The sequence below is a fragment of the Microtus pennsylvanicus genome, chromosome 14, assembly GCF_037038515.1.
Source record: "Microtus pennsylvanicus isolate mMicPen1 chromosome 14, mMicPen1.hap1, whole genome shotgun sequence".
Lineage (NCBI taxonomy): Eukaryota > Metazoa > Chordata > Mammalia > Rodentia > Cricetidae > Microtus > Microtus pennsylvanicus.
The window spans coordinates 5,439,572-5,457,241 of NC_134592.1; the positions used below are offsets into that span (position 1 = coordinate 5,439,572).

Here is a 17,670-nt window from a genome sequence, read left to right on the forward strand (position 1 = left end):
CTTTGAAGAGAACAAGGGGACCTGTGTTTTCCTCATGTTCCCCACTCATTGGGGTGGTGAAACAAAGTCCAGAGGGTCTGTCAGTCTGTGGCCAGCTGAGATGAATATTGTCTGACAATGCAGCCCTACTGGGGCCAGTAATGAGGCTTGTACCTAGGAAACCACAGGCTGTGTTCACTGAGATTCAGCAGCCTTGGTGGACAGGCTGCCTTTGATTGGAAGCAAAGGACAAGCATCCACTGACCTCAGCAATTGGCATACATTGCTGGGCACAGACCAAGGGTGCATTTGAAGGCAGAAGAATGGGCTGCCTGATGAGTTGTGTCTGTGTGCACCAGGCAGGCATTGCAGCCAGGGTCAAGGGAGGAAATGAGGGTGACCAAGCTGTGCACACTGGGGCCTGGCACCGGTGGCCTTGGTTGAGCTGTGCCATCTTGTACTAGACACCATTGTAGGTTCTAAATGAATGTGACATATCTGCCTATTCTCATTGTAAAGGGGAGGAAAGTGAGATGCATGCAACTCTGTACTTTCTGAGGGGAAGCATCAAAGTGTGTGTGTGTGTGTGGTGGCTGTCTGTTAAGGTCATGGGGACATGTTAGTGATGACCAGTGTATGTTTTCCCAGTGAATAGATAGCAGTTTGAATCTGTTTCACCAAACCTCTGCATTTGAAAGTAATGCTGTGTCCGTTTTGTAAACTGTAGGTCCCAAAATAAGTTCCTCTTCCTGTAAACTGGGGTTGATGTGATTCCCGCCCTTCCACATCTGGAGTGTTTTCCTACAATTTATCCTGAAAAATGGGAACAGAATTCAGGATGAACTTCTGTGGACAACTGAGGTGGCTGGTCATGGGGAGAAAGCCCAAGGAGAGTGTCCTCCAGTGCCCTGTAGCCCTAAATGAGCACACATAACCCACTGTTAAGGCCAGACAACATATTGCATGCTCGCCAGCAAATCATTTGTTTGTCAACAGTGAAATAAATTTTTGGGTTCTTTAAAGGACCTTGGGTAGTGGCAGGAAGTAGAGGTTCCTACAGGCACACAGATTGTCACTGGGTTTCCCTCAGCCTGCACATTGAACCTCACAACCTCATAACTGGTGCCCTGGACCATGGATTCCTTGGGATCTACTGATCTGTTTAGTGTGGGTTAAAATGATGAAAACCTGGCATGAGGATGTGATACAGCGTGAGGAACTGCAGACATGGCATGGCCCATGCCCAAAGAAGTTCCTTCAGAGTCTAGGGACCTTGGGATGTGTCTAGGGCACAGGAACCACAGGAACCCTGACCATACTAGGCATTCACTAGACTTGTGTCCATGGATTTAGTGAGCACTGGTGGGCACTGAGCCTTCTGCTGTCTTCTGGTCCACCCTCCTTTACACTGTTAACTTTGGGCTCCAGTGTTGTAGATTATTTTAAGATATGTTCCATTTGTTTATGCTGTGGACATTTGTTTTAATGATGCAAAGATGTTTTACATTCTTTTCTGTTGCATCTGTTTAACTCTGTGAGGTAGTGGTACTTTGCCAGTTTAAAACACCTGATGGTCTAATAAAGAGCTGAATGTCTCTTGCAAGACAAGAGAGAGAATGGGAGGGGCTGGCAGGCAGAGAGAATAAATAGAAGGAAAAAAAGGGAGAAGAAGGAGCAGGATAGAAAAGGAGGAGGGGGCCATTAGAGGCCAGCCACCCAGCTACATAGAGAAAGAGTTGGACAGTGGTGGCGCACACCTTTAATCCTAGCACTCAGGAGGCAGAGGCAGGTGGATCTCTGTGAGTTTGAGGCCAGCCTGGTTTACAAGAGCTAGTTCCAGAACAGGCTCCAAAACTACAGAGAAACTCCATCTCAAAAAACGAAAAAAAAAAGAAAGAAAGAAAAGAAAAGAAATAGAGAAAGATAAAAGCCTGGATGCAAAAGGTAGACAAGGATAATTTAAGAAAAACTGACAAGAAACAAGTCAACCTAAGGCTGACCATTTAAAAGAAAGAAGACTCCATGTATGATTTATTTGGGAGCTGGGTGGTGGGTCTCCCCAAAAAGCCAAAAGAGCAAAAAGAGTAAGACAACAAACAACACTTCAGTCCATCGGGTGTGTTCCAAAGGCCTGGGGAGCCCATGTTTCTGTGACAGCTTCGTTCATATTCTGCATCCCTGCATGGTTAAGTCCCTGTCAACCTTGTTTGTCAGGGACAGGGCTACAAACTTGGCCAAGCTACTATCAAGGAGGCAGGAACAGAAACTTCACACACAGAAGACACCCTGGTCACGTGGAGTGTGGGTCATGGAAGCTTTTGGGGAAAGGAATGTTCTGTCTGGGAACCTTGGTAGCCTTCAGAAGCCAAGTGGGGTGTTAGGAGAGGCTGTGGGCAGGAAGGCTCGTGGCAGAGCACCAGACACTGGGTCATTCCGAGCCGAGCAATGTTGCGGACATGATCCGTAGGAGTGGAACAGAACCACAGATGTTATCGAGGAAACAGATTCTCCTGTAGTATTCCTAGTCTTATTAATAGAAGACTTCAAAAGGAGACTCAAACAATTTTATTAGCATTTAAAAGAAAACACGGTACGGGTTAGGTAAAAATCCTGACAGCCACCAGGAAAAGGTGAGAAAACATGCTTTCTAAGTTAGTCATGGAATAGAAATAGCTTACTCAAAAAGGAACAATGGAGGCTGAAGGATGGGCTCAGCTAGAAGAGCATTTGCTGTTCTTGCAGAGAACAGGAGTTCAGTTCCCAACATCCATGTCCAGCTTCATGGAGATCCAACACAGTCTACTTGCCTCTGCACACCCACACAAAATAAAATTAATCTCAAAAGAAGAAAAGGAACGTCCAATGGAAATGAGCTAATGAGCAAAAACCTGGGCACTCACTGTATGGCCTTTTATAGCACACACCTCTTTTGCTCGTTGTATTTCCCGAATTTGTCTCCAACATACTTTATTCCTTACATGATGCCAGGTAAAGAAAGGTTCCTAGTCTTCCTCTGTGACTTCTTTCGTGTTTTTGTTGTTATTAGTGTTTGTTTTTGAGACAGGGTTTCTCTATGTAGCCTTGGCTGGTCTGAACTCTACGTAGAATGGGTTGACCTTGAACTAAGTCACAGAGATCTGTCTGCACCTGCCTCCTCAGTGCTGGGATTAAAGGCCTGTGCCTCCATGCCTAGCCAATCTGTTAATCTTGATGTAGCTATTTAGTCCCTATTCTCCTACCAAATAACATTTGGAACAAGAACTGTTTGTAGTTGGAGAAGTGTCCTTGGGAAACCACCAAAAAGTTCAAAGTTTACAAGCCCCTGCTGTAACTCCATTTTCTGATTTATCTTATGTCTTACCTAGTTAGGCAAGAGCCTGAGCTTTATACATTAATATGGCCTGTGGGTCTTCTATGTCGATGCCCTGCTAGGGGGTTGGCATGGAGCAGAACATAAACCACTAATGCTGACAGCAGTCGGAACTGCTACCGGGAGCTACCTCACAGGGCCACAGAGTTGGAAAGCTCAGAAATGCTCTCATTGCCAGGCAGTGGTGGTACACACCTTTAATCCCAGCACTCAGGAGGCAAAGACAAGCAGAACTCTGTGAGTTCAAGGCCAGACTGGTCTAAAAAAGCTAGTTCCAGAACAGACACCAAAGCTACAGAGAAACCCCATCTGGAAAAACCAAAACAGAAAAAAAAAGAAATGCTCTCAACAACTCATTCAATAAGTTATTACCAAGTTGGTGTCAAGTCTTAGAGATGCAAGAATGGACTGCTTGCCCTGGAGGGGTGGACATTCTTCCTGAGCTAGGACACAGTCTGCATATGAAAAGGTTATGGTCTCAGATACTGTGCTGATGTGGGATTCCCCTCTGTATGCTGTGAATATGTTTTATTGTCATTGGCTAATAAGGAAGCTGCTTTCGGCCAATGGCTTAACAGAGTAAAACCAGGTGGGAAATTCAAACAGAGATGTAGAGAGAGTAGGTGGAGTCAAGGAGATGCCATGTAGCCTCTGAAGGAGACAAACACCTGGAAATCTTACCTGTAAAGCACGAGCCTCTTGGTAACATACAAAATAATAGAAACTGGTTAATTTAAGATGTAAGCGCTAGCTAGGAATACGCTAGAGTCATTGACCAAGCAGTGTTGCAATTAATATAGTTTCTGTGTGATTATTTCGGGTCTGGGTGGTGGGAACCAGCCAGAAGCAGAAGAGCGGGAGGTCATGGATGAGTTTGGATTGAGGGCTGAGGACGGTGTGGAATTCCATAGGGAAGGGCAGTATTAGCTAGGCTCTAGAAGGTCTAGTGTCCCTGAAGATTTACCTCAGGCCTCCCTCTGCCATAGCAGCTCTAAAGCCACATTAGCCCAAAGTAGATGCAGTCCAAGAGCACAAATGTTCCCAGCCTGGCCACCATTGGATGGCTGAAAGACCCAAGTCAGACAGCTCAAAAGGAAAAAGCCCACAGTGCCCCAGCAGGGGTAGCCCACAGTGCCCCAGCAAGGGTGGCGTGTGCCTCTAATCCCAGCACTCAGGAGGCAGAGTCAGGCAATAGAGGTCAGCCCAATCTGCAGAGCAAGTTCCAGGACAGCAGAGCTACACAGAGAAACCCTGTCTAGAAAAAAAAAAAGAAAGAAAGAAAAAGAAAAAAAAACCCAGAAAAATAAAACGCCAGCAGAAGACAGTTATTTCACAGTATGGGACCGACAGGTTCTCCCTCCCAGTTTATAGCTGCTTGCTACTTCCTTCATTTTTTTTCTTTTCTTTCTTTTTTTGGAAAGCCTGGTTCTGCATTCTGCTAGTTCTGCTTACCAGCTCATGTCTTTACAAACTGCATTTATGTCTGAGCTCTCTGCCAGACCCAAGTTCATCTTGAGCATGATGGTTCTAGTGTTTGTATGTGGGCTTTTGGGAATTCCTGCATTTAGATCACATGATCTTTATGACGTGTTGCCTTCTTTTTTGTTGGTTTTGATTTTGGTTTTTCTTTTTAAAAAAATATTATGTATACAGTGTTCTGCCTGCATGTGTGCCTATACACCATAAGAGGGCACCAGTTCTCATTACAGATGGTTGTAAGCCACCATGTGGTTGCTGAGAATTGAACTCAGGACCTCTGGAAGAGCAGGCAATGCTCTTAACCTCTGAGCCATCTTTCCAGGCCCTTTGATTTTGGTTTTTCAAAAATTTTTTTTGGTATAGCACTGGCTATCCTGGAACTCTGTACACCAAGCTGGCCTTGAACTCATTGAGATCTGCCTGCCTCTGCCTCCCAAGTACTAGGATTAAAGGCATGGCCACCATGGCCTAGTGTGTCGCCTTGTTTTGTGGGAGTTTGTTGGTAAACAATAGATAAGTTTCTGAACACCACACGTGAAGAGAGAGGCAAATGCAGTTTGCCCTAGGTATCGAAGGCCCACAGTGAAATGAAAGGAACAGTTCTTCAGGTGGGGCTCCTAATCGGTGGAAGTTGACAGTAAAGCTAACCATAACATTCCCAGTTCCCTTCATCATGAACTGAGATGAGAGGTGTGAAACAGAGAGGCCAGCAGCAGTACTGCTGTCACTTGGAAGAAAAAGGCATATTCCAATGTGTCTGACAGAATGTCAGTAACTAAAACTTCAAGGTCTGAAAAAAGACATTGAACGAACCTACTGACTGAGCAGCGCATGGTTGTTGTATAGTGAGAACAACAAAAACAACTGAAAATAGAAAGTTTGATCCTACTTGGCAAAAAAGTGCAAAAACTGTCATGTGTACATGACAATATCAATACATGATTATGCATGTCAAAGACATCTTTCAAAAATATTGGTGCACAGTAATTTTTTTTTATTTGGTTTTTCGAGGCAGGGTTTCTCTGTAGCTTTGGTGCCTGTCCCAGAACTAGCTCTTGTAGACCAGGCTGGCCTCGAACTCACAGAGATCCACCTGCCTCTGCCTCCCGAGTGCTGGGATTAAAGGCGTGCGCCACCACCGCCCGGCTGGTGCACAGTAATTTAAGCTACAAAAAAAAAATAGCCAGGCGGTGGTGGCTCCCAGCACTCAGGAGGCAGAAGCAGGTGGATCTCTGTGAGTTTGAGGTCAGCCTGGTCTACAAGAGCTAGTTCCAGGACACAGGACAGGCTCCAAAGCCACAGAAAAACCCTGTCTCAAAAAAAAAAAAATCCCATAAATTGCTGAGCACTATGAGATTACCTCTGTGTGCTGGGAATTCAGTCGATTCCTATGTTTTCCTTTCTGTTTATCTGTCTTTCATGGGTTTTTTTTTCTACAGTAAATATATTGAGAAGGGAAATAAAAATGTTCTGTGTCAAACCAGTTGTGGATTTTGGTGGTGCACACCTTTAATCCCATCACTGCAGAGGCAGCAGAGGTCAGATCCCTGTGATTTCGAGACCAGCCTGTCTATATAGAAAGCTCCAAGCTAACCAGGATTACATCATGAGACCCTATCTCAGAAAAATAAAAATATGTTTGGTGTTAGATAAATCAAGACAGACTGTGGCTGACTGACCCAGGCAACAGGCGCCTTTTGGCTAGAGTTGCATGACTTGTGGAAAAATAAGTAAAGGGCAACCTCAGCACTTCCCCCTTTACAAGCTAAGGACCATCTCTTATAGGGATAGATATTTATTTGGTAGGTAATATCCTTATAGCCATGGGAAACCATACAAGTCCATAGACCAATGTAAAAAAAAAGTGTTAAAATATTCACAAAGACTAAAATAGGTTTTTGTTTTCTTTGTAAAGGGAGATGCACATTTTGATTGCCTGCTTGATACAGGTGAATGCTGACTAAAGGCTATCCTGCTGGATCTCAATTCACTGAGAGGCAGGCACCCCCTTCTGGCCTATTCTGCTCAGGAGTGTGGGCTCCCTCACCTTGCACCTGAAGATGGAATCTAGAGCTGCCCTCTTCTGGTTGGCAGCGGTCTTGGGAGTCTGCCTGGGCACGTGTTGTGTGGTATTGCAGAGGGAGAGCTGGTGGGAAGGAACGTCTGTTAACGGAGAAATGTCAGGTTGGCTATGACATTTACCCACCCTGGGCATGAGGTGTCCAGCAAAGGGGAGTGCTCAGTGTTGCTCTGCAGGGACAGTCATAATACGTGATAGTGTGAAACATCAGGGATTAAAGCTCATGAGCAGTGTGACAAAGAGGAATCATCTTATTTCATGTCTTTTTTTTTCTTTTGGTTTTTTTGAGACAGGGTTTCTGTTTAGTCCTGGCTGTCCTGTAACTCACTCTGTAGACCAGGCTGGCCTTGAACTCACAGAGATCTACCTGCCTCTGCCTCCAGCAAGCTCGGATTAAAGATGTGAAATAACACCATGCCTGTCAACCTACTGACCACAGTTAACCTAGGCTTATGACTCGGGGTCGGGGGGAATCGGAGAGTCCTTTGAGTCTAAATTTTAATGCTCCTCAGTGTTTCTTGCAATAGATATACTGATGCTATAATCAAGTACATAGATGAAATATGGGAAAATACCAAGGTCCTACTACCATACAGAGAACAGTCAATGACATTAACAAAAGACGTAATACTACTGACAACACACAGTATTGAATCCCTGTCACCAGAATAGGTGAAAGTATAGCTTCTTTTCTGCAGGGTGATTTTATTTTTCTAAAGTTTTATAGTTAACAATGATCCTGGCAATCTGAAAGCAACAATTTTTAACAGGGTCTCAAGTACCTTAGGTCTCAAACTCTGTATGTAACTGAGGCTGACATTAAACCCATGGTCCTCCAACCCCACCTTCTCAATGACTGGGATTGCAGTTCTGAGCCAGTATTTTTACTTAACACTTTTACATTGAGCACGGGGATTTAACAGGAATTGGGGACTTTCAGATTTCCATAGGCCAGACGGAGTAGGTTGTATCCCGGAGCAAGCAGAGGTGTGGGGGTAACTCTGAAGTAAAAGCATCCAGGCCATTTTTAGGAGGGTATCTCTCTTGGGTCTTCTGGAATACTGCATTTTCCCCTTCCTTCCTTCCTTCCTTCCTTCCTTCCTTCCTTCCTTCCTTCCTTTTCTGTAGACAGGGTCTCTCTACTGGCTGTCCTGGACCTTCTGAAGCCTTCAGTGTCAAGCTGATTGAGAATCCCTCTGCTGGTTGGGATCCCTTGGGGGCGATTATGTAGCACTCCAGACCCTTCAAACCCTTCGTTTGCCATTTTGACTTTAAAATTTATTATTGTGTGTATGGTGTTTGAGAGGGTACACACGTGTGTGTGTGGGGGGGTCAAAGAACAACTTTGCGAAGTCAGTTATCTCCGTCCATCTTTACCTGAGTTCCTGGGATGGAACTCATACAGTCAGACAGACTTGTTTCCAAGCGCCTTTTCTTGCTTAGCTAACCCTTTCTTTGCGGTTTCAAGGAGATTCTCTTTCAAGTTCTTTAAAAAATCCTGTTGAAGCTGGGCCATGGTGGCGAGTACCATGACAGCCTGGGCCGTTACACAGAGAAACCCTGTTGCGAAAAATAAAACAACAACAACAAAAAAACCCCAAAAATTCCTGTTGCTATTTCATTTGGGATTATACTGGTTTTGCAAGCTGGTAAGAAGTTTGCGTGTTTGCATGCTTTCTCTTAACCCAGAAAGGGCGCTTTCTAATTTAATATGAGTCCTGTGATGTTCGGCAGCCTAACTTTGGAGTTTCCTGACTGTGGCAGAAGATTTTGGCAAGTTTGGCACAAGATTTGCTAAACTCCCAAGGATTGCTGGGTATGGCCGAGATAGTGAGCCGCACCTGCAGATCCGGAGGGCTGTGCATAAGTTCCACTCTGGCAGAGCTCACCACCCTACCCAAAGCTATCGTTGTCAGGAACAGGGAGTGCTAGAGATAACTTAGCGTTGAGGGGACCAAGCGTCCACCTTACCAGGGTGCAGCGGAGTCAGAGAGAACACTCCCTGGGACCTCTCATAACTCGGCCCCGCCCGCAGTTCTTGGTCCAGCCTTAGGGCGTGCTTACGCCCCAGGCTCCTCCCACGACGTCGATCCTCCAGGCCCCTCCCACAGTCCATTGTCCCTACCAAAGCAGCCCCACCACGACCCTGGGCCAGGCCTTGGAAGCTCTCAAGCACTGCCCACAAGCCCTTCCCACTACTTTGTTTCCAGAATCCCTGTTTTCAGACGGTTCGCTCCCCTTAGGCCCCGCCCACGGCCCTCTTGACGGCGGTCCCGCCTTCAAGCTCCTCCCATACCTCTTGGGGCTCTTCCCAGGCCCCGCCCACAGTGCTATCCGGGCCCCGTCACGCTAAGCCCCGCCCCTGCTACAGGCTCCTCCCACAGTTCTGACTCTTCTTAGGCTCCTCCCACGGCCCTTGTCTGGTCCTGGGCGGCGCTAACCGATTCAGTCCCGCCCTCCTAGCCGAACCGCAAGTCCCCTCTGCCGGCTGGTGGTCCGCCAGGCCTGTAAGGGCTCCCGACTTGGATGTTCCCTCCAGGCGGACCGTGAGGTTGGCGGTTCGGTCCCACTGTCCCGACGCGTTCCGAGTTCCTTTCTTGGTCTCGCGGCTCAGCCGTTGGAGGCGGCGAGGCTGAGACGCGCGTGGCGAATCTGCCACGACGAATCGGCGGGCGTGGCGCCGGCGACCTCGCGAGAGTGCGGCTCAGACGGAGGCGGTGAGACGGGGCTTGCGGTCTAAGGGCCGCGGGCGGAGAGCGGGCAGCGGAGCTGCGGGGGGCCGGGAGGGCCCCGCGGCTCCACCATGACGGGCCGCGTATGCCGCGGGTGCGGCGGCACGGATATCGAGTTTGACGCGGCACGCGGCGATGCAGTGTGCACGGGCTGCGGCTCGGTGCTCGAGGACAACATCATCGTGTCCGAGGTGCAGTTCGTGGAGAACAGTGGCGGCGGCTCGTCGGCGGTCGGCCAGTTCGTGTCGCTGGACGGTAGGTCCTGCTGCGCGGGGAAACGGGAGCGGGCAGGGCTGACTGTGCCAAATGAGTGAGAAGTCGAGGCAAGCGGAGAAACTGAAGCAGATCGTCCTGCCAAGAGCAGTCAGGCAGGGAAACTGAGGCAGGGTCCAGCCAGCAACTTGCAGGCAATCTCCCGCTGTATCCCGTACACTGACGTGAGTTCCGTGAACCTCCCGGTCCAAGCGTCGCGGTCTGGTTCAACCGAGGCCGTCAGGCAGGGTCCCGGAATCTGGTAGGCTCGGTTTTCAGGCTCGCATCTGATGCACGTTCCGTTTTCCCGGTTGGCCACTCTGACAGGTGTGCATTGCCCTAAGGGCTTAGAAGAAGATATGCCCTACCTCAATTCTTTGCCTAGTCCTTATTATTGTAGGGTTGTTTCCTAACCGTTGAGTGAGGAGAGTCTGTGGTGAATTTTACTTCTAAGTCCTTCTTTGTATATATGATTCACCGAGCAGAAGTTACTCATCTTGACCAAAGGTTTTACATTTTGAAACACTCCAATTGGTCGTTTTCTTTGATTGTTCTTTTGCCATGAATCTAAAATGTCTTTGTTTGAGTCACTACATTTGTATTCTAAAAGTTATTGTTTACATTGTAATGTAGTTTTGTTTTTATTTTCTGTATACTGGGGATCTAATCCAGGGCCACTGGCATACTAAGCACTCCCCAATCCTATGCCAGTGGAAGCCTGGGCCACATTTTGAGTTGTGCCTTGTGGAAAATGATGATGTTCCTTTCTTGCTTGAATGTGGAGGTCGTTTTCCACACAGTTTGCTGAAAGGTTTTTTTTTCTTTACATGGAATTACCATTGTACCTTCAGCAGAGCACTCCATGCAGTCATGTGGGTCTGATTCTGGGTTCTGTTTTGCATCCATCCTTACATTTTGTTTACATTTTAATGTCTTGAGATCAGATATTGTGAGCCATCCAGCTTTTGTCTTCCTTTTAGAATAGTAGATTTGTAGTCACTTTCCCTTCTGTTCCCTTCTGTTGTAGAGTAATTGTGTGTGTGTGTGTGTGTGTGTGTGTGTGTTTGGTTCAGGGACTAGAACCCAGTTTTGCTCATGTTAATCAAGTTCAATGTGCTCTGCCATTGAACTTAATCAGTAGTGCATGCAGGCATTGAGCTTGCAGTTCTCCTGCTTCAGCCTCCTAAGTAGTTGGAATTATGAGCCTGTACTACCAGACCTCACTTCTTTTTGTGTTTTGAGACAAGGTAGACTATGTAGACTGACTGGCCCAGACTTTCAGTATTCTCTCTGCCTCAGCCTCTCAAGTGCTGGGATTACAAGCGTGCACCATCAGGCCCCGTATGGCTGATCCTGTGTGTGTGTGAACATATATGTATGTACAGGCGTGCATGCATGTGTGGGTGCTTGAGTGAGGAGACCCAAAGTTGGCATCAGGTACCTTCCTTGATAAGTGTACACTTTATTAAGGCAAGGTCTTTTGCTGAACTGGTTACTGTAGCCAGTTTGCCCTAGGATTCATTCCCTCTCAGCTTCCCAAGTCTAGGTGATAGGTGGCTGCCATACCAGACCAACTTCTATGTGAGTTCTGGGGTCTGCATTTTAGTCATGCTTGCACAACAAGCAGTTAATCCACTGAGCAATCTTCCCAACTCCTGTGGCAGATTCTTGAGTCTGCTGTGAGTTCCAGAAGTAAGTTCACTTGGGGTATTATCCTTTCGACATGCTTGTGGATTTAAGTCTCTGTTTACTTGGGATATTGGTCTGTAGTTTAATGCCTTGGGTGTCCAAGTAATACACTCCTGAAACAAGTGAGCAATGTCCTGTTTCTTTCTGGAAGGGACTATGTCCAATGGACTCTTGCTTTTTTCTTTCCTAGTTTCACTGTGTAACAAGTGGTCTACCACTGAGCTTTATCCCCAGCCCATGAGCCCATCTCCTACATGCCTGTAAGATGTCTCTTTTCCTTGGATGTTAGTGTTGTGTCTGTGTTTCCCTTTGTTTTTCTTGCTGGTTTATCAGTTTTGTTGTTATTTCCAAAAAGCGTTGACTTGGTTTTGAACTTTCCTTTCTGCCTTTCCCTGTGGTATATTTCACCTGCTACACAGGTTCTTATTCTTTGTAGGTGACTTCCCAAAGGTGTCTTCAGGACTGCTGTGACAGTGGTTCTACTGCATTGTTTACACTCCTAAATAGCTGCCAAAATGTTAATGCCTATTGGAGTGTTAACAACAGTAATAACAGATCACTGTGGGAACAGATGTCTAGGGCTCTCCATGGGAAGGCATTTTCCTAGGTGCACCCATGGCTTGGTAACAATGTGTTATGCTAACTGTGCCCTCATAACATTAGGAAAAATAGTGTGGAGCCAGGGTAGAGTGAGGTCTTACCATGCATCCTGGAGATCATGCTCCAAAGTCTTAAGTGAAACTCAGTTGGGCTCTTAGGTGGCATCTCCAGGGAGAAGCACTCCAGCAACAAGCCGTGGATGCCCTGGGGAATGCACTGTGGGGTCATGAATTTTTTTTTTCCAAGACAGGGTTTCTCTGTAGCTTTGGAGCCTGTCCTGGAACTAGCTCTTGTAGACCAGGCTGGCCTCAAACTCACAGAGATCTGCCTGCCTCTGCCTCTCGAGTGCTGGGATTAAAGATGTGTACCACCACCACCGGCTGGAGTCATGAATTCTTAACCTTAGTAGAAGGTGCAAGTTATACAAGAGGGAGGTGTCAGCTGCTTTGAACAGCCATCTTTCACATGACTACCTGTATACTCCACTCCCAAAATCAGCATGATAACACAGGCAGGAAACAGACTTGTCCCATTTCCTGCCCTCATAGGTCCCTGGTGCTCCTTGCTCATCTTGGTCTTCCTCTAGCTTCAGTGTAAAGCTGTTTCTTCATTGGTGGCTGTCTTGTAGGTTCTAAAACATCTGTCTCTTTTCTAGATATCTTTGCCTACAGTAAGTTAAGCTGCACACTTCACAGTTTACTCTAGAATATGTGCTTAATACACTAAAGTGAGTGATGAGGGTCCCGCAACAGGAGGTTCCTGGTTATGGAAACTTACCACCCTATACTCGTGATTAGATTTCAGAGACTTTTTCAAGAAGCCTGTGCCAAGGGAAGTACTGGGCATCATGACTTCAGGTTCACATCCCAAATACAAGGCAGTGGGTAGCTGGAGAAGTTGGAATTTGAGCCATACCATGAGAGTCTGGGCTTACCTTTAATGAGTAAGGATGATAGGGCAAAGCAGGGTTTCCCATAATACACACTTCCCAGCATGTACCATATCCTCTGAGGCTCCTTTGTAGTGAATGGTGACCCTTGTGCTTCATATCCTTCCCAACACTTGGGACTATTCTCAGAATGCTCGTTGCAGAGAGAGCTCCTGCACCAAGCCACCTGTGGCTCTTGCCTCCTCAGGGTTCATCCTCTCCTGTCCTGGGAGCAGTGAACCTTGTTAGTAGGCTGAATGTACTCCCCAAGGTTCCAATAATCAGACTTGCTTATGCTGTTTGGGGTAGAACCCAGGGCCTTATGTGCGAGCAGGTACTCCCAGCCCACTAATCAGAACTTAACATTTTTATTACATTTATTTATGTGTATATGTGCTTGCCACTCTGCGTGTGTGTGTAGAATTCAAAGACTGACTTACGGAAGTTGGTTCTCTCCACCATCTAGGTTCTTAGCTATCTTAACTTGGACAGCAGGCTCCTTTAGCTGCTGAGCCGTCTCACCTGCAGAGAACCTTTTCTTAGTTTTGTTTTGTTTTTCAAGACAGGGTTTTTCTGTGTAGCTTTCCTGGAACTTGCTCTATGGATCAGAATGACAGATCTATTGATCTGCCTGCCTCTGCCTCCTGAGTGCTGGGATTATAGGAGTGGTGGCTTTTTTTTAAGGGGGGGGGTCTTGCTCTGTAGCCCAGGCTGGTCTCAAAGTTTCTATCTAGCCTTCTATATCAAATCAGCACAGTTGTAAAGACTTTCTATTCTGGAAACCTAGGTCTAATCCAGCATATGAGGGTGACATTGTCTGTTCCAAAGTACCTCCAGTCTGTTTATACCCATGTTGTCTTGGGTTCAACCCTCTCTGTTCTTTGCTAAGCAGAGGCTCATCCGCAAGAGACCTGTGATTGTATATTTCTTCTTCATTGTCCACGAGGGGGCAGACTCTGCCAAGCCCATCTATGCTGTACTTTCAGCCTGTATTTTTTGTTACAGAAACTTGTGGAAAGTACCAAATGTCCGCTGGGCATAGTAGTGCACATCTATAGTCTGAGTGCTTACGAGGCTAGGTTCTAGATCAGCCTTTGCTCTATAGTGAAACTTTGTCTGGAAGAAAGGAAAGAAAAGCAAAACACCCAATGTTTTTAGAAGTAGAGCACATCTGAAATTTGAAGATCTAGGCAAATTTGTAGTTGGCAGTTCCATCAAGAGGTCATATTTGGCCTTTCTTCTTTCATACTTGAGGAAGCCTGAGTCAGCCAGCACCTTAACCTAATGTGACATTTGCTGAGTAAGTGCTTTTCATACCACATTTCCTCTTGTTGCACACATGTGGAGGGGTGGCAGGAACAAGAATCAGAAGGTGACTCCTAGAGTCACTAAAAGTAGAACAGCCCAGGCAGAAGTGTGGGGGTCCCAGTGTGGGAGGTGGACTGTGCCTGTGGAAGTGGCAGTGATTAGTGACTTTGCAGTGTGCTCTGTGGAGCTGGAGTGAAGAAGTGCAATGATTGCAGTAAGCATTCATCTCAAGTGGAATGGGGATGGGGGAATAAAGGGAATGAGGTAAGGTCTTGCTGTGTATCTCACATTGGCCTGCAGCTCCTGATCCATGTACTTTTTTTGGGGGGGTGGGGTTCGAGACAGGGTTTCTCTGTAGCTTTGGAGCCTGTCCTGGAACTAGCTCTTGCAGACCAGGCTGGCCTCAAACTCGCAGAGATCCACCTGCCTCTGTCTCCTGAGTGCTGGGATTAAAGGTGTGCACCACCACTGCCTAGAGCCACTATTCTTTTTTTTTAAAACAGGTTTGTTTATTTATTTATTATGAATACAACATTCTGTCTCCAGAGGAGGGCGCCAGATCTCAGTACAGATGGTTGTGAGCTACTATGTGGTTGCTGGGAATTGAACTCAGGACCTCTGGAAGAGCAGCCAGTGCTCTTAACCACTGAGCCATCTCTCCAGCCCCACTATTCTTTTTAAATGTAATTTAAGTTTTGGTTTTTAGGATCTTATTTTATTTATTTATTCTAAATTATGTGTGCATTTGTGTGTGGGTATGTACACATTAGTGCAGGTGCCCACAGTGGCCAGGGCTGTTGGCTTTCCCTGAAACTGGAGTCATATATAGGTGGTTGAGAACTACTTGACTGGGAACCTATCTTAATCCTCTTTTATAGCAGTACTTGATCTTAACTGCTGAGCCATCTCTCCAGATCCCATGATTGACTTGTATTAAAAGTACATATCTACTTTAATTAGAGCAACAGAATGTGTTTTCTTTTTTAAAAAAAATATTTATTTATTTATTTATTTATTTATTATGTATATAATATTCTGTCTGCGTGTATGCCTGAAGGCCAGAAGAGGGCACCAGACCCCATTACAGATGGTTGTGAACCACCATGTGGTTGCTGGGAATTGAACTCAGGACCTTTGGAAGAGCAGGCAGTGCTCTTAACCTCTGAGCCATCTCTCCAGCCCCATGTGTTTTCTTGATATTTTTTAAAATTACATTTATTTGCTGGGCAGTGGTGGTACATGCCTTTAATCCCAACACTCGGGAGGCAGAGGCAGGCGGATCTCTGTGAGTTCGAGGCCACCCTGGTCTACAAGAGCTAGTTCCAGGACAGTCTCCAAAGCCACAGAGAAACCCTGTCTCAAAAAACCAAAAAAAAAAAAAAAGAAAAAGAAAAAAGAAATTACATTTATTTATGGGAGGTGTCATGTGCATGTGTGGAGAAGTCAACTTGTAGAATCAGTTCTTTCCTTCTTCTGTGGGCTCCAGTTATCAAATGTGGAGATAAGAGCTCTTAGCTACTCAGTCATTTCATCAGTTCCTATTTTTTTCTCATGTAAAGGTTTGGGATGCCTCTGGTCAAGGCCAACATCTGTTTGCCAAGCAGAACAAAGTCTTCTACTTAGCCTGCTGCTCTTCCTGTTAGAATGCTAGGTTCTCCTTTGTTCACAGTCAGTGAAAGGGGCATCGAGGCTTCTTTCCTAGGCTCTGGCTAACCTCTGTTTTTTATGTTTTCAGGTGCTGGCAAAACCCCAAGCCTAGGTGGTGGCTTCCATGTGAACTTGGGAAAGGAGTCAAGAGCACAGACCCTACAGAATGGTATTGCCCACTTCAACATTGCTGGCCATGGGTGGGACGGGGGGGAGGTGGAACAGGGTACTAGGGTGAGGTAAAAGCAGATGAGTCCTCAGTTGTTGCTTCTGTTTTGGAGCACCCACTCTGCCCTACCCCACATCTTACCCTGTTGTGTGCTACTTTTTGCTACTCTCATAGGCCAGGTCCTGTAGCACTCTGGTAAGTGTGCTCCCGCTCCCTCTTGGAAACATTTTGCAGAACTTACTAGTCTTCCCTAATGAAGGGCCCCCAGATGGTGCCGGCCTATAGTTGTTTGTTCCTGGTTTCCAGAAGATAGACATAGAACCAGCAAATTTATAGCCATATCACTGGCAGAAGTGACAATTCATTGTTTTATAAAAGCATCAATAATTCATAAGCTGAGCAGGCAGTGGTGGCGCACGCCTCTAATCCTAGCACTTGGGAGGCAGAGGCAGGCAGATCTCTGTGAGTTCGAGACCAGCCTGGTCTACAAGAGCTAGTTCCAGGACAGGCTCCAAAGCTATAGACAAACCCTGTCTAGAAAAAGCAAACAACAACAACAAAAAAGCATCAGTTCACAACTAAGAAGAGAAATGTCCATTCTGATCTTTTACTTGTTTTTAATTAGGTTGTTTGCCTTTATTGAATTTAAAAAGTTCTTTATATATTTTAGCTATAGTGTTTATTGTTTTGTTTTTTTGATACTGGGTCTCTATGTAGCCATACCTGTCCTTACCTTAGACCTTAGACGAGGCTGGCCTTGAACTCACAGAGATTTGCCTATCTCTGCCTCCCAAATTCTGGGATTAAGGACATGCACCAATAAACGTGGTTTTAGCTACAAATCTATAAAAAAATAAATACATACACTTTCACAATTTTTTTTTTATTATTTTTGTTTTGTTTTTTGAGACAGGGTTCCTTTGTAGCTTTGGAGCCCCCTGGAACTTGCTCTGTAGACCAGGCTGGCCTCAAACACAAAGAGATCAACCTGTCTCTGCCTTCTGAGTTCTGGGATTAAAAGTATGTGCAACCACTACCCGGTGTGTGCACATGCACACGCGCGTACACACACACACACACACACACACACACACACACACGTACTATTTATTTATTTATTTGTGTGTGTGTGTGTGTGTGTGCGCGCGCGCGCGCGCGCTTACCATAGCATATTTATGGACAACTTGCAGGAAATGGTTCTCTTTCTTCCACCATGTAAATTCTGGGGATTGAACTCAGATCATCCATTTTGGCAGCAAGTACCTTTACCCACTGAGCCATCTTATCATCTTCCTGTGACTCTTTTTTTAAATTAATTAATTAATTTATTTATTTATTAAAGATTTCTGTCTCTTCCCCGCCACCGTCTCCCATTTCCCTCCCCCTCCCCCAGTCAAGTCCCCCTCCCTCGTCAGCCCAAAGAGCAATCAGGGTTCC

At 46.1% G+C, this 17,670-nt stretch overlaps 1 protein-coding gene across 3 annotated transcripts in view; it reads left to right on the plus strand.

Moving 5' to 3' along the window:
• The first annotated feature begins 9,373 nt into the window (after nucleotides 1-9,373).
• Nucleotides 9,374-17,670, plus strand: part of Brf1 (BRF1 general transcription factor IIIB subunit) — a 57,288-nt gene continuing 48,991 nt past the window's right edge. The window contains exons 1-2 of one of the 3 annotated variants that reach the window (XM_075947462.1): nucleotides 9,374-9,895; nucleotides 16,153-16,303. In XM_075947462.1, coding sequence (XP_075803577.1) covers nucleotides 9,712-9,895; nucleotides 16,153-16,303 — 335 coding nt within the window. In that variant the 5' untranslated portion in view covers nucleotides 9,374-9,711. The remainder of the gene's footprint in view (nucleotides 9,896-16,152; nucleotides 16,304-17,670) is intronic. The other 2 variants (XM_075947459.1, XM_075947458.1) reach the window with 2 other exon arrangements.